Source organism: Chelonia mydas, chromosome 27, assembly GCF_015237465.2.
Source record: "Chelonia mydas isolate rCheMyd1 chromosome 27, rCheMyd1.pri.v2, whole genome shotgun sequence".
In the NCBI taxonomy this organism is placed as follows: Eukaryota; Metazoa; Chordata; order Testudines; family Cheloniidae; genus Chelonia; species Chelonia mydas.
This window is the reverse complement of record NC_057860.1, coordinates 12,168,683-12,182,337: the sequence shown is the minus strand read 5'-3', so window position 1 is coordinate 12,182,337 and position 13,655 is coordinate 12,168,683. Positions and strand designations below refer to the sequence as shown.

The window sequence follows — 13,655 nt, the reverse complement described above, 5'->3', positions numbered from 1 at the left end:
CCGGAGGAGACGCGGCGGCGGCGGGCGGAGGCCGCGCACCCCCCCCCCCCTCCCGCCCCGGCCCCACCACCACCTGCCCCGGCGCGAGGAGAGACCCGGGGGGAGCCGCCCGGAGCCACCGGCCCCGCCATGAGGAGGGAGATGAACGGGGTCACCAAGAGCAGGTTTGAGGTGAGGCCCGGCCCCAGGGGGGCCCCGCTGGGGAGGGGGGCTACGGGCTCCTCGGGCGGGCGGGGACCGGGCCCCCCGCGGAGGGGACCCGGCCTCGCCTCCGTGTGTGGGGTTGGCAATGGCCGCCCAGCACCCAGAGGCGCAGCTGAAGGGGAGGGGGCCGCCCCACCCCGCTCCGGGGAGCGCGGAGCCGATGGGGCGGCGGGGGGGTGGCGGTGGCGGCTCTTCCTGTGGCTGATGGTGATAAAGTGCAACGGGGGGGGGGCGCTTCTCAGTGTGCAAGGCAGAAAGGGGAATCCTGTTTTGGTAAAGGGGGGGGCAGGCTGGGATGTGGGGTCCCGGGCTTCGGAGGCCCTGCCATCGCAGGGGGTGGGGGGGGGGGCAGCGTGTAAGCGTCTCCGGGGTGGGGGTGGGGGTCTGGCGGGGCGGCGGGTTGGTCTTGTAATTTGTAAGGAGACTAATACCGTGGAACTTCCTTTTCTCCCCTTGGTGTGTAATATTGTGTGTGGGGGGAGAGGGGGGTGGGCGTGTTTGTTTGCTGCTCGTTGAGTTATTAGATGTGAACTTCCTTTTAGGGACTGCGGTGAGGGGAGAGTCGCTGATGTGTTGCTGACCTATTGTATGTGCCTGTGTTTCTTGCGGAGTTGGTGATGGAGCGAGAGATGTGAAAATACCTTCTTAGAAACAGACCAGCTGTAGATGGCCTGAGAGAGATTTGAGGGGGAGGAGGAAGCTTGGAAAGAGGAAGGAGGTGCAACATTTGCATTGCTTTGTGCTGTCGACATGATATACGGGCAGTTGCAGGCAGAATTTGATTACTCGGGGTGGGGGATGGAGAGGGCGGAAGGAGCACAAGGAGCAGAGGGTAAACAATAAGATCTATTCAAAGAATATGCATATAATCAGTCTGATTTGGGATAACACAAAGCACCCCATCTAGTCAGAGTTGTTTCCAGCACTTCATTGTTGTAACAGCTGTCTTTTTCTGAAGGGGGGAGGAGGCGATGTTGGTGACAGAAATGAGGGCAACCACAAGGTTTACTTCACATTTTATGGAGATTGTATGCAAGGGGAAAATATCTACCAATTCAAATTTTCAACTGTGGGGCTTGTTGCTCCTTTTGCTCTTGAGAAAAGCTTGAATGGAGGGAGAAGAGCAACCTAGAAAGGGACTGAAACAATGTTGGGTATGGCTCGTTCTCAGTGCTGAGGGGGAAGGTAAACACCATCAAGCAAAAATCTTACTGACAACTTGAGGAGTGTCTGATAACTGCAATGAAGAAGAACAGCATGTTCATCAAGAAACTGACCAGTGGATTGAGACAGGTATAGAAATCGAATATAATTATAAAAAAAAATTGAAACTTTTTTTTACAACAGCTGATGTTGGTTTGATGCAGAGACCATAGTGAACAGAAAGCATCCTTGTTTACAGTGATTTCAGATTATATCATAGTAAAAGTCAGATTTCCTTAACCTGTGTATGATTTAACTTCTGTATGGAGCCTGATGTGTATGATTAGCCATTGTGTGAAGTCTTGAGGCTGATAGGCATTCACAAAGAAAAGGCCAAATGCAAAAAGTCTCAGGACTGTGGTAATTGCTTGTACCATTCTGATCCATTCTTGGTTGCATAGTAGTTTGAAAAGTAAGCACACACTAGTAGCAGCCTTCTGTGGGGAATATTTATTTGATGTTGCAGGGACCTTTCATACTTGTCTGTCCTGCCATTGGGTATTCTTATTAATTTTAGTTTTCAGGTTAGCTGCCAATAAGGATGTACCAAAACAAGATTAATGTGAATCGTTGCAAAAGTAATGTTTTTTCTGAAAATGTGTACATTCCACAAAACTGGAAGCAGGCAGGGAAGAAATGGAAAAGCTAAAATTAAGCTACGTGCTGAAGGACTATTTGAGACCTAAATTCATGTATTTCCATATGCAGGTGAGAACTCTAAAATGTTTAGTAAAAAATAGGATGACGGGAAAGAATCCAAATGTTATCCAAAATTTTAATTAGTTTCAGAACTGAAAGGAGTGTCTTGAAACATTGTCATGTTTCTTGAGTGTATTTTCACTGGTTTTAAGTAATTGTTAGTAATTTGAGGGCATGGATGCAGTGATGTGGTTTTGCTAGTGGGGGTTAGAGATTAGCAGTACTATCATAAAAGTATTCTAAAGCAGTGAATTTACTTACTTCTTCAAAGAAGCATAAGTTCTATTTGTTGACAAGAAAATGTTTTTAACGTAATAGTTCATATATATATAAAAGCAGACCTCAGGAAGAACTTGTGTAAGCTCAGAAGCTTGTCTCTCTCATCAACAGAAGTTGGGCCAATAAAAGATATTACCTCACCTACCTCGTCTCTCTAATATCCTGGGATTGACGTGGCTATAACAATGGTATGGGTGTGTGTGTGTGTGTGTGTGTGTGTGTGAAATGGGCAGTCATGCAAAACAGTATGTAGGCTGGAAGCTGCTGTTTTCTATTCAGTTATGGAATATTGAAAGATAAACAAAGATAGTACTGATTACTGCTACATAGCTCTGTTGAGTACGTCTAGGCCATGTCTACACCTCCACTTAGGTTGGCAAAACTTATGTCGCTAGGGGGTGTGAAAAAACCACACTCCTGAGTGACATAAGTTTTGCTGGCATAAATGGTAGTGTGCACAGCACTATGTTGGTGAGAGAGCTACCACTGCTTGTTGAGGTGATTTTATTATGTCAGTGGGAGAGCTCTCTCCCATCTCGTCTGTTCGTGTAGCCGCTTGATGCCATCTTACAGCGGCTCAGCTGCATCGATACAACCGTGCCACAGTAAGCTCGCTAGTGTAGACATGGCCTTAGAACTCTGAAGTTAATAGGACCTTAAGAGGCTGATGCCCTGTTCTGAAAGGTAGTGTGTGTTAGAACTATGAAAAATAATGATGAACGTCTTTAAATAAAAAGTAAATTGTTGAGTTTGTCTGCCCAGTTATTCAGACTTAATATATATCTTTTGTTAAGCTGTACAAACAGTTTCTTGAATTTTTTGTTGTGAGTTTTAAAATACAATCCAGGCTACATTTGGGAATGGTCTCTTACTTTGGTAATAAAGTACAGTGGTAAGATATTGGCTGTATTTCCTAAACATGGATTTCAGATGGATTTCTCATATCAACACATAAGCAGCTAAACTCTTTATTTTAAATGAAAGAATGAACTCTTTGGCATGACTAGCTGAAGAAGAGCGTATTCTAAATATACTCCTTATGGGAGGTGTGGCCACCACAAAGAAAATAACTTACTGTAGCAAAGCAATTGAAAAAAGGAAAACATTACCCAGACTGACTCTTAATTCTTTTGGCTGTGCTTTTATATAGGATATGTCATAGTGCATCAGAACACTGGCCTATATCTGGTAACCTGCCTCCAGCAATAGCAAATACCAATGCTAAAGAGGCAAAATGCACCTATGTAACAATGTACTGGGGAAGAGGAGGGGGTGAGTCTTTCCTGATGCTTGTGGTGATCAGTTTGTACCCTACAGCATGAAATTCTGTTAACCTTAAGAAAGGTCCTAGTTCTCATCGCTTCTTTAGTATCCTTTGCCCATTCTGTCCCGATGGCCTGGAACACCGCCCCTGTACTCTGTGCCCTAGGTACCTTGCTCTCCTTTTAAATCTCTCAACTTGCTCCTTCCATGAAACCCAAGTCAGCAAAAATACTGTCACTAACCTATCACGAAACATGAAATGAGAAGGTAGTGCTCTGAGATAGAGCATTCCTCTTGGTCTCCTGGTATGTTTTGTGAAATTTTTGTTTAGGTTGCACTACACAGAGAATTTTTATCAATACTTCCACTGTTTGTCTGTCACTGATGCAGCTCCTTTAATGCAAGCAATGACGGAAGCATTATCATAGAGCAGATCTAGATGATAGCGTGGTTAAAAATACCTGCACCTGGTCTACACTAGTACATCTACCATTGCTAGTATGAGTTGAGCTGCACTGGTGCTCGACTCCTGAAAATTCTCAGCACAAACAGCAGTTTAAGCTGCTCCCGAGCAGGGACTGTGTCGTCTTCTGAGTTTTGTACAGTAGTGAGCCACATTGTTGGCACTTAAATAATTATAGCCTGAAAAAATGCTATGGTAATAAACTTAGTCTCCAGTATATCCTCAAAAGTAATAGCCAACCTTTCCAGCTTCCTCAAGGAGACTCCACACCCTCCAATTAGTGGGAGTTGTTTCTGGCCATAAAGTCATTCTTTATGAGAGAGATTCTAAACAACTTGGATATCTGCGCCAATAAATGTGTTATCCATAATAACCCTTCATACTAAAGCAGGACAAGTACATCAACTTTATTCTTTTCTTAGCATCCGTTGCCTATCAGTATTTCAGATTCAAAATATCCAAGAGTTTTAATGGCCCACACGTCTGTTAGGCCTTGTCTGGAGTCAAACCTGCTATGAAACGATGCAAATGGAAATCAAAACTAAATATTTCAGCTGTTTTAAAATACAGAATGAAATAGTTTGCAACTGTGTCTCGAAATTTCTCTAAGCAAAATCATCTAAATTTAATTTACATTCTGTCATCATCTCAGTTCTTTTGGGGCCACTCTCTCCTCAGTATTCCTTGCTTAAGATCATTCTTTGGTCTTCCAGTGGTGTTTCCAAATCTGAGCTCTGGTTGGCCTCCAAAATCCAGAACTAACTTTTTCTGTAGTTGCTTTGGTCACCATTGCGTGGCTCTTATTCAGCCTTTTTGTCATTTTCAGGCCTGTTTTATAAGTCTCCTCCCTCCAGATGAGATGTAACTAGTGAAAAAATAACTGAACTGAATATTTCTATAATCTCAGATAGGTCTTGGACACCTCAGGGATATCTTTAGACCCTGAGTAATTCAATCTACTGAAATGCAGTGAAACAAACTAAATTCTGGACAAATTGAACAAGGAATACCAATAAATATTTGGATTTCACTGTGTGCCCCTCTTGCTCCTCTACCCAGAAAATATAAATGAATGGGTAGCCAGTGGTGTACTTACTATTGTATGTTGTATTGCATAACAGAAAAAGAAGAGAAACTACTATTCACATGCCATTGGCAGAAAGCTAAACCATAGAGCAGAAGTTAGGAGTCATTAGGTGGTGTTCCTGAGTCACATAACAGCATTTGCTTTTGTCAGATCTCTGCTAATAACATAACACTTTATTAAATAGTGATAAGAAATGGTGAGTAAATAGCAAAAACATAAATTTAAACTTTCCTGAATAAGGTTTTTTCCTTAAAGGTCCATATACTTCTGTTCTTAAGTTTATCCTGAGAATGCGAAAATAGACTTTTTGATGTGCATATACCCCCCCAAAATAAAACAAACAAACCCCAAACAAACAAACAAGGACCCAGGGACTCAGTTTGTTGGCTGACTCGTATTAAAATCCTTTTAGAGGTGGGTGAAATGTCTGCCTGAAGCTTAGCAGATTGTTTAACCTAGAACATAAGAATGGCCATACTGGGTCAGACCAAAGGTCCATCCAGCCCAGTACCCTGTCTACCAACAGTGGCCAATGCCACAGAGGGAGTGAACCTAACAGGTAATGATCAGCGATCTCTCTCCTGCCATCCATCTCCACCCTCTGACAAACAGAGGCTAGGGACACCATTCCTTACCCATCCTGGCTAATAGCCATTAATGGACTTAACCTCCATGAATTTATCCAGTTCTGTTTTATAGTCCAAGCTTTCACAACCTCCTCAGGCAAGGAGTTCCACAGGTTGACTGTGCGCTGAGTGAGGAACTTCCTTTTATTTGTTTTAAACCTGCTATCCATTAATTTCATTTGATGGCCCCTAGTTCTTATATTATGGGAACAAGTAAATAACTTTTCCTTATTCACTTTCTCCACACCACTCATGATTTTATATACCTCTATCATATCCCCCCTTTGTCTCCTCTTTTCCAAGCTGAAAAGTCCTAGCCTCTTTAATCTCTCCTCATGTGGGACCTGTTCCAAACCCCTAATAATTTTAGTTGCTCTTTTTTTGAACCTTTTCTAATGCCAGTGTATCTTTTTTTGAGTTGAGTTTATGCATAACTCACATGTGGTTCTGTCACTGTAGAGGTACAGTGACCACACTGCATACTCTACCAAAGGGCTGAGTGGAATTTAACCAGATTCAGAAGCAAAAGTCAGTTTAGTTGAGCTGTGGGAGGACTAGGAAGGATTAAACAGGAAGACTTAGCATTTTGTTGGAGGAAATGGGGCAAGAGATGGTAACATGAATCACCCCCTGTTCATCTCCCTTGTGCAGTATTGCCCATGTTTTGCAACTCTAGATGCCATATAGGCAACTTGCCAAGAGCCTGAGAATCTTGCATATTTTGCATGTAAACACAGGATTTTTAGTAAAGTTTCCACACACCCAAAATATGTTTGAATCTTGCTCGAGAGATTAACTGAAATTGCCTCAGGTTTGAGTTTGCCATAGGTTAAAAACTTGCGTTCTGTCAGCTTTGTCATTATGTTGCTGTTATAGTGGGGACAGTGGCGACATGCAATGCTTCATATCTCCCTCCTGCAGTGTGGTAAACTATTGCTCGTCCTTCCAGATACAGAGTATATAATGGCTTTAAAGGTGGTGGGGAGCTGAGAGTTGTACCAAGAAAAAAGGCTTGATTGACCTCAGCCCTCTGGCCCCAGAGTCCATGCTCAGATGTCTCAAACACCTTTTGCTACCAAAGAAAGGTACTAGCAGACTGCTGACAGCTAAAGTGCAGACACTAGCTAATGACCTTTTTGGGGAGCAGTAGCGCATAGGACTATGTGCGCGGTTTCCCAGAATTGTTGCAGCACAGATGTTTCATGATTTTTTTTAAAATAGTTGATGTTGTTCTTATTATTCCAGAATAGATTTTCTACTCTGGAAAAGTTAGAGCACTTTTTATTTTAATTTTTTTTGGGGGGTAGGGGGAAATGGGGAGAAAGGAACCATATGCTTGAAATTAAGGGCTTTGACTGGATAAAGGTAAAGAGAAGCACAGGCATGTACTGCAAGTGTCACGTGTTACGTGATCATTGACCGAACATCTCCTCTTTAGATTCAGCAATGATATCTCCCTGTTGATTGCATATTACTTCTCATGGCTAGGCCCTTTGACACATATGTAAATGGTCACTTTTCTTGCTTATTACTGAAACAGGCATCCCTTGTATGCTAGGCTCATTTTGTTTCAGACTGTGCATATTCACTTGAGGCCTAAGACATATCAGGTAATTTGTTTTCCTTTCCCCTGCCGGATTACCTTGCTACTTAATTTGTTCAAACTAATTTAGCCCCATTATGTAAGTGATCTTGATGTGTGTTTTTGCCATATGAATACGGTATGGTGCACTTAACTGTAGTAATATACTGGGTCATAAATCTGCGTGTGGATGGATCACCTGTGCATGTTTTACCTTAACCTTTTGATCTTTCAATTGGAGGTACACTTTCAAATGGCTGATTCTCTTACGTTTGGCAAACTTGCCCTGTCCCCTTCCCAGCACCCCATGTTAATTATGGGGACCGTATAGCTTGACGACTTTTACTGGTGCATTTGCTAGGAAGTAATAGCAACATCAGCATATCTCAGGTAATGGGGTTTTCGAGAATTTGTGATCCCTCTACTGGTTCTCTGTTAGCAGAGTATAAAACACTAGGCCTTACAGAAACAGATTGTGTATGGTTTTGTCTTTCTCAAAGGGGATCATTGTTTGAATTGTATGTATAATGTAGTATTTACAATTTGTAGACCTACCAAAGTCAAATAACTTTGACAAGTGAAATTTGGCCCCTGATAATGCTGGACCATTTCTCTTAGATATGTTTTAATATCTGACTATAAAATTTTTAATGGAAAATCACAAGAATTTTCTTGTAATTGTTTTAAAAAACAAATGGTGAAAGGAATATATATATCTTAGCTCAAACACTATGGTAGTGGATGACCCATAGCGTACTTCATGGAGAAAGCCATGTCCCTGTGAAGTCAGTCTGATCAACTGTAAGGGAGAGAATAAAAAGGAAATCTGCTGTGAATACTATCTTTATGGCTATTTGTCTGTGTGTAAAAACTCTTAACCCTAGCAGCACCAGCACACGCCCCCCCCCCCCCCCACACACACACGTAAGTTGAAGCAAGATGTGCAGTAAGCCATCTAATTCTTTACAATGGGGTTAATCCCCTTTTAGGGGCTTGATTTTCTATTGTTACACTGAGGAGTCAAATGCTTTTAGCACTGTTGTTAACTCTTAGGGTTAGTCTACACTAGAAATGCTACAGTGGTGCAGCTGCAGCGCATCTTGTGAAGATGCTCTCTGCTGACAGGAGAGAGCTTTTCTGTCGTCATTATAAAGCCACCTCACCAGCGCTTAGGTTGGAGTAACTTATGTCACTCTTGGGGGTAGCCTTTTCCACCCCTGAGCAACATAAATTATACCAACATAATCTGAAGTGTAGAGAAGCCCTTATAAATCTGGCCAAGAAGCCTTTTTGCAATTTACTCAGTAATCAGTGATTACAGGCTGGCTATACAGGAAGGGATGAAACATCTTTCTCTGATACTGGTGATTAAAAGTGATCTTCATAGGGAACTCAGTCTTTCGTAATGGACTGTCAAATCACTTTTCCTCATCAGCTGTCACTTGCATGTGGAGTAAATTGCATATTAATCTATTTCTAGGAATAGTAAGCTTACGAGAAGCCTCAAGGGCTAGGTTCTGTTTCATACCACTTAGTCACAACTTTGGGTTTGGCATTTTATGGCCTACTTCTGGTGTTAAGCCAGGCTTCTCTCTGGAGGTATGTCTACACAGCAGCTGGGAGGTGCAATTCCCAGCTGCTCAAGCTAGTGCACTAAAAATAGCAGTGGGGATGTTGCAGCATGGATGGCAGCTAGGGCTAGCCGCCTGGGTGCCTAGCCCAAGCTGCTCCCCATGCCGCAGCGTCCACACTGCTATTTTTTTTGCATGCTAGCTCAAGCAGAGCTAGCATAAATCTGTCTAACCATGCTGTGAATTGCACTGCTCAGCTGCATTGTGGACGTACCCTGCATCTAAAGAGCCTGTGAACATGGGGAGCATGGAATGAGGGCAGTTGTCTATGTAATCGACAGTCGGTAGATACCTATTCCCTGGTCCTGCTGACACACATGCTTAGAGAGGATGCCAAAGCAGTGAGACTGCTAATGATAGAGCTTTATTCAGTAGACAATCTTTTCCCTAGGAGATTTTATACAGATTAAACTGGGTAGAAAAAAAGAAGTCCCTGGGTAACTGGAAAATTTACAAGAAAAGCTCACCCCATTTGAACTGCTTGTATTTATAAATTAGCATTCACAACAGCCTAATGCTCAGAGTCCTGAAAAGCCTTACATTTAAATATCACTTATAATTGTGTGGCTTCCCTTCCCAGAATTACTTTTTCAGCACCTCAAACAGGACAGCACAGTTTTGCTCATATGCTTGTTAAATAGAAATGCCAGTTACAGTGTGTGCTGTGAAGAAAAAACTTCTGAATAAAGATATTGCTAAATTGATTGCTGTATATATGTCACTTCATGAACAATAATGTTGAGTTTATTTTACAGGAAACTTGTGGTATATTCCCTAACCAAAGCCAGACAGGAGGTGTGGGTGCACTTTGAGAGAGTGTTAGCAAAAAGTCTCAACTTATATTTTGCTGGGGGGAAAAAATACTGCCATTAGGCATTCTAAACTATTCTTCCCCTTTTGGACTTGGTTGTATTCCATGTGAGCTATATTTCATTCACTCTCTCACAACCTGTAGGAGACTTCTTCATTTATTCCATAAGGGCCCTAAGAGTTAAAGGTAATGTTCTTGAATTCATTGATCCCATTTAATGCTAGATTTTGGACATGAGCCAGCTGTTGTAAAGCCAAGGAGCTGCTCATAAGTGAAAAAAATCACAACATTCCTATATTTTTGTAGCCTGGAAAAAAACATCATTCACATTTGACCTACCAGACCATAGTTCTTGTAAACAGTCTATTTATCTTTATTTTAAGATTCTGTTGTTAGCCTATAATGTTCAGAGACTAGAGTATTTCAGGTGGGGATGTGAATTGGCACCTACAAATACTTAACTTATCAACTATAGTTTCAGTACTTCCAGATTTTAGTTCATTCTAGATTAATGACTTGCGAGATTTTTTTTTTAAACCTCACATACAAAAGTGTCAAAATAATCCATGAAAAAGGTGGGTTTTTTCTTCTAGTTGGTCACATGGCTTTAAAAGAATACTGGTGTCCTATTTAACTGCATTATCAGAAAATGAATTTAAGTGAGCTACAATATTTTTAAATTATATTGAACTGAGAATTTATACCAGTGTTTCATAGATCTTCTGTCTTGTTAATAAATCATGCGATCTTACATTTTAGCTGTCTAGACATGTTTTATAGTAACTGGGAAACTAGTGCCAAAAATGGACAACTCTACATATTTACGGAAATATCTGAAGTCCTCTTATCATGTCAGGCCATCTGTGTGGATGCTGCTCTTACTCTTCCATTCTCCCACAGCTTTGTACTTATTGTTAAATCCTGAAAACTAAAATCTCCTTTCTCATTCTCGCCGACTCCCTATTTCTCTGTAGATGCCAGCCCACACTTGACTGAACACTTGAATATTTGCAATAGGAATACCATTGCATTTCAGTCTAGTTTCTGTTGGGCTGTTTTAGTTTCTCTCTCACACGCATGCATACGCACTGGAGCGATTGTCAGAGGACTAGGATTTGGCAGGCATCCACCGTATTGTCTCTCAGTTGGATGAACATTAAGATGAATAACCATAGGTCCCATGTGACAACATAGGCTAGAGGAGGAACTTGTGTCTGTCAGCTATTAGCTTGGAAAGCTCCAGATAAACTGCATCCTTTTTTCTGTGGTGCTTTGAATTTCATGCTTTAGAAGAACAGTGTTCAGGTTCAAGGTCCACATCTAGGCTAACACTTTGTGTTAGATTATTGGGTTTGGCACTGTTTCTCTTAAAGTCCTGTGGGATTTGATTTAAAAAGAACAGCCCCTCACTGATGCTAAAGTCAGATGCAATCTCAGCTGAGAACCAGCTGACTTTGTCAGCAGCATAGTAAACACCCCTGACCTTGCTAATACACACAACCAGCTGTCTTATACTTCTGACTACTTGATGTTCAAACCCCATGAAGAGCTACCACTGTAACTAGTATTTTAATGCCCATCTTAATTGAGGTAAAATATGGTTCTTGACCACTAAGCATGTAGCCATTAACTGATGTCTGTCAAAAGGCATTTCCGCCCCTTGAGTTGGTACATGCTAGGGATACCGCCTCACCTTTCTTCCTTGTATGTGGTGGTATTTGCTATATGTCTCTTTAAAAGAGAGCATAGCGGATGTCACACCTCTCAGGTGATGTACCCACAAAAGTAAACAGTTTGTTAGATGGAAATGAACAATGAATAAAATGTTAGCATGCAAATATACATCTTAGCCATCCTTCCAATGAGAGGGAATGTGAATTTAACCTGGAAATTGCTTGGATATAAATTGCACTTGTTGATAAAGCAGAGACAACACACACGATCTCAGTTCCTCCGTCTGATAACATCCTGAATTTGGCAGTTTAGATGCTGCTGTCATTGTCTTGCATGTAGGAGAGAAGAGAATCTGATTGCTATGCTGTCCAGGGTTTACTGTGCATGAACTATCTGTTTTTTGGAAGAAGGAAGGGGCAGACTTTATTTTTAAAGGGAAGATTTGAGTATGTTGCAATAGTGGTGTGTCAGAGACTAGAAGGTGAAGCCAATACTCAGAAAATTGCTTTAAGTTTTTAAGGTGATAAAGTAAAGTAATAAAATTTATGTGGAGTTTGTTCTATAGATTAATGTTCCCAAACAGTTTTTGTAAACAGAGTATGTCTTAAAATGACGACTCATCTTTAAGATGTTTTAATAAAAGTAAGAGTAAATCTAATTGAAAAGAGAACTTGAAAAACACAGACGTTTAGTTTTTCTTCTTAGGTTCAACTTCCTCCTGTACGTACACACACTCCTCCACTCTGCCAGAGGTGACATTTACAGAAATTTCTTAAGATTTCACCAGCCCTGGAAGACCTTCGCAGCACACAAGCCTGGTTAGAATTGGGGTCCTAGGTAGTTCATATTCCATGTTTTAGGCTGTTTTCAGGAAGACGACACTGCACTGGTTTATATTCATAAAGTTTTATTTGGAACTGTGAGAACTAGAAGCTTAACTGTTTTCTTAAATTCAGCATTAACTAAATTCTAAGCACCCTTCTCACTAAAGAAAGTTTTCTACTCCCTAGTGCAACATGGGTAAATCAGCATATGGGTCCCTGAGAGATAAATAGAGATGTTTGTGTTTTCTCCAGTTGTACATTTTGTATTTTAAAAGCAAACTTTCAGTATGTTCAGCAAATGGAAATCTCATTTATAGGCAAAATATTATATGCTTCACTAAGGCTTGGTGGGAGGCACAGCCTGGCACCAAACTAAATATGCTCACCCACGCTTTAGTCTGTCAGACTGAAGTTGCAGAACCCACAGTCTCATTGCACCCACACTTTTTGAGGCTCTGATCATGTAAGCACTGTTGGAAAAGCTCTGAAACAACTGCTGCAATAGTGTGATGATGTAGTACTAGCGTATATTGTAACTTATTTATCTAGGACATGTACACAAAATTGTTTCATTTGTACAACTTTACATTTATTATATTCAAATACTCTTTTTGTACATGTATATAGTATGTTATACAGCACTGTTGCACATGCGAAAATATTCATAACTATAAAAAGATACTCTGGTTCACTTACACACAAATAGATTTACCTGAGCTACAATGCTGACAACACATTTTGCCACCTTATGCAGATACCATTGCCCAATCCTCCATTGATAGCCTAAAATATTACCCCATTGTAATCACTGCACCCTCTAATGAATGGTTGGTGTAGCAAATGCATGAGTAGCAACTTCAGCATCCTTACTATATAAAGGTGATTAACTGTAGATGAATTTGCTTACACTCGTATGACTTCTTAAAAGTTACAATAGTGTCAGACAAAATATATTGTCAGTTTGCAATAACTAGTATCCTGAAGAACTAGAGGGGATGGTCATAGCATACTATGCGCTGGAGGACAAAGGAAAAAGTGACAAAACAAACTAGACAGTCTCTTCCCCGCCCTTTCAGGCTGTATACTTTCCTAGGCTATAAGATTTGTACTTATTTGAGTCTTTCAGATACTTTTGCCCATGGGCATACAGAGTCCATTCAGTTAGATTTCTGTTCGGTTTGGATCACTGTGGTGGTTTTACATTCTGGAGAGAAGTACTATAGTGTTCTTAAATGGGTACTTAATGACAGAAATCTCTGTAGAGGCATCGGTCTAGTAACCAATGCAAAATCGTTCTGTTTGGGATTCT

At 41.2% G+C, this 13,655-nt stretch overlaps 1 protein-coding gene across 10 annotated transcripts in view; it reads left to right on the top strand.

The window, feature by feature from the left end:
• The window catches only part of FBXL20 (F-box and leucine rich repeat protein 20), a 68,563-nt gene continuing 54,908 nt past the window's right edge, over positions 1 to 13,655 (top strand). For 4 of the 10 annotated variants that reach the window (XM_037886625.2, XM_037886621.2, XM_037886623.2 and 1 more), the window contains exons 1-2: positions 37 to 171; positions 747 to 1,497. In XM_037886625.2, the coding sequence (XP_037742553.1) occupies positions 1,447 to 1,497 (51 nt within the window). In that variant the 5' untranslated portion in view covers positions 37 to 171; positions 747 to 1,446. Of the gene's footprint in view, positions 172 to 746; positions 1,498 to 2,555; positions 2,574 to 13,655 lie in introns of those variants that run through there. The other 6 variants (XM_037886622.2, XM_037886618.2, XM_037886626.2 and 3 more) reach the window with 4 other exon arrangements.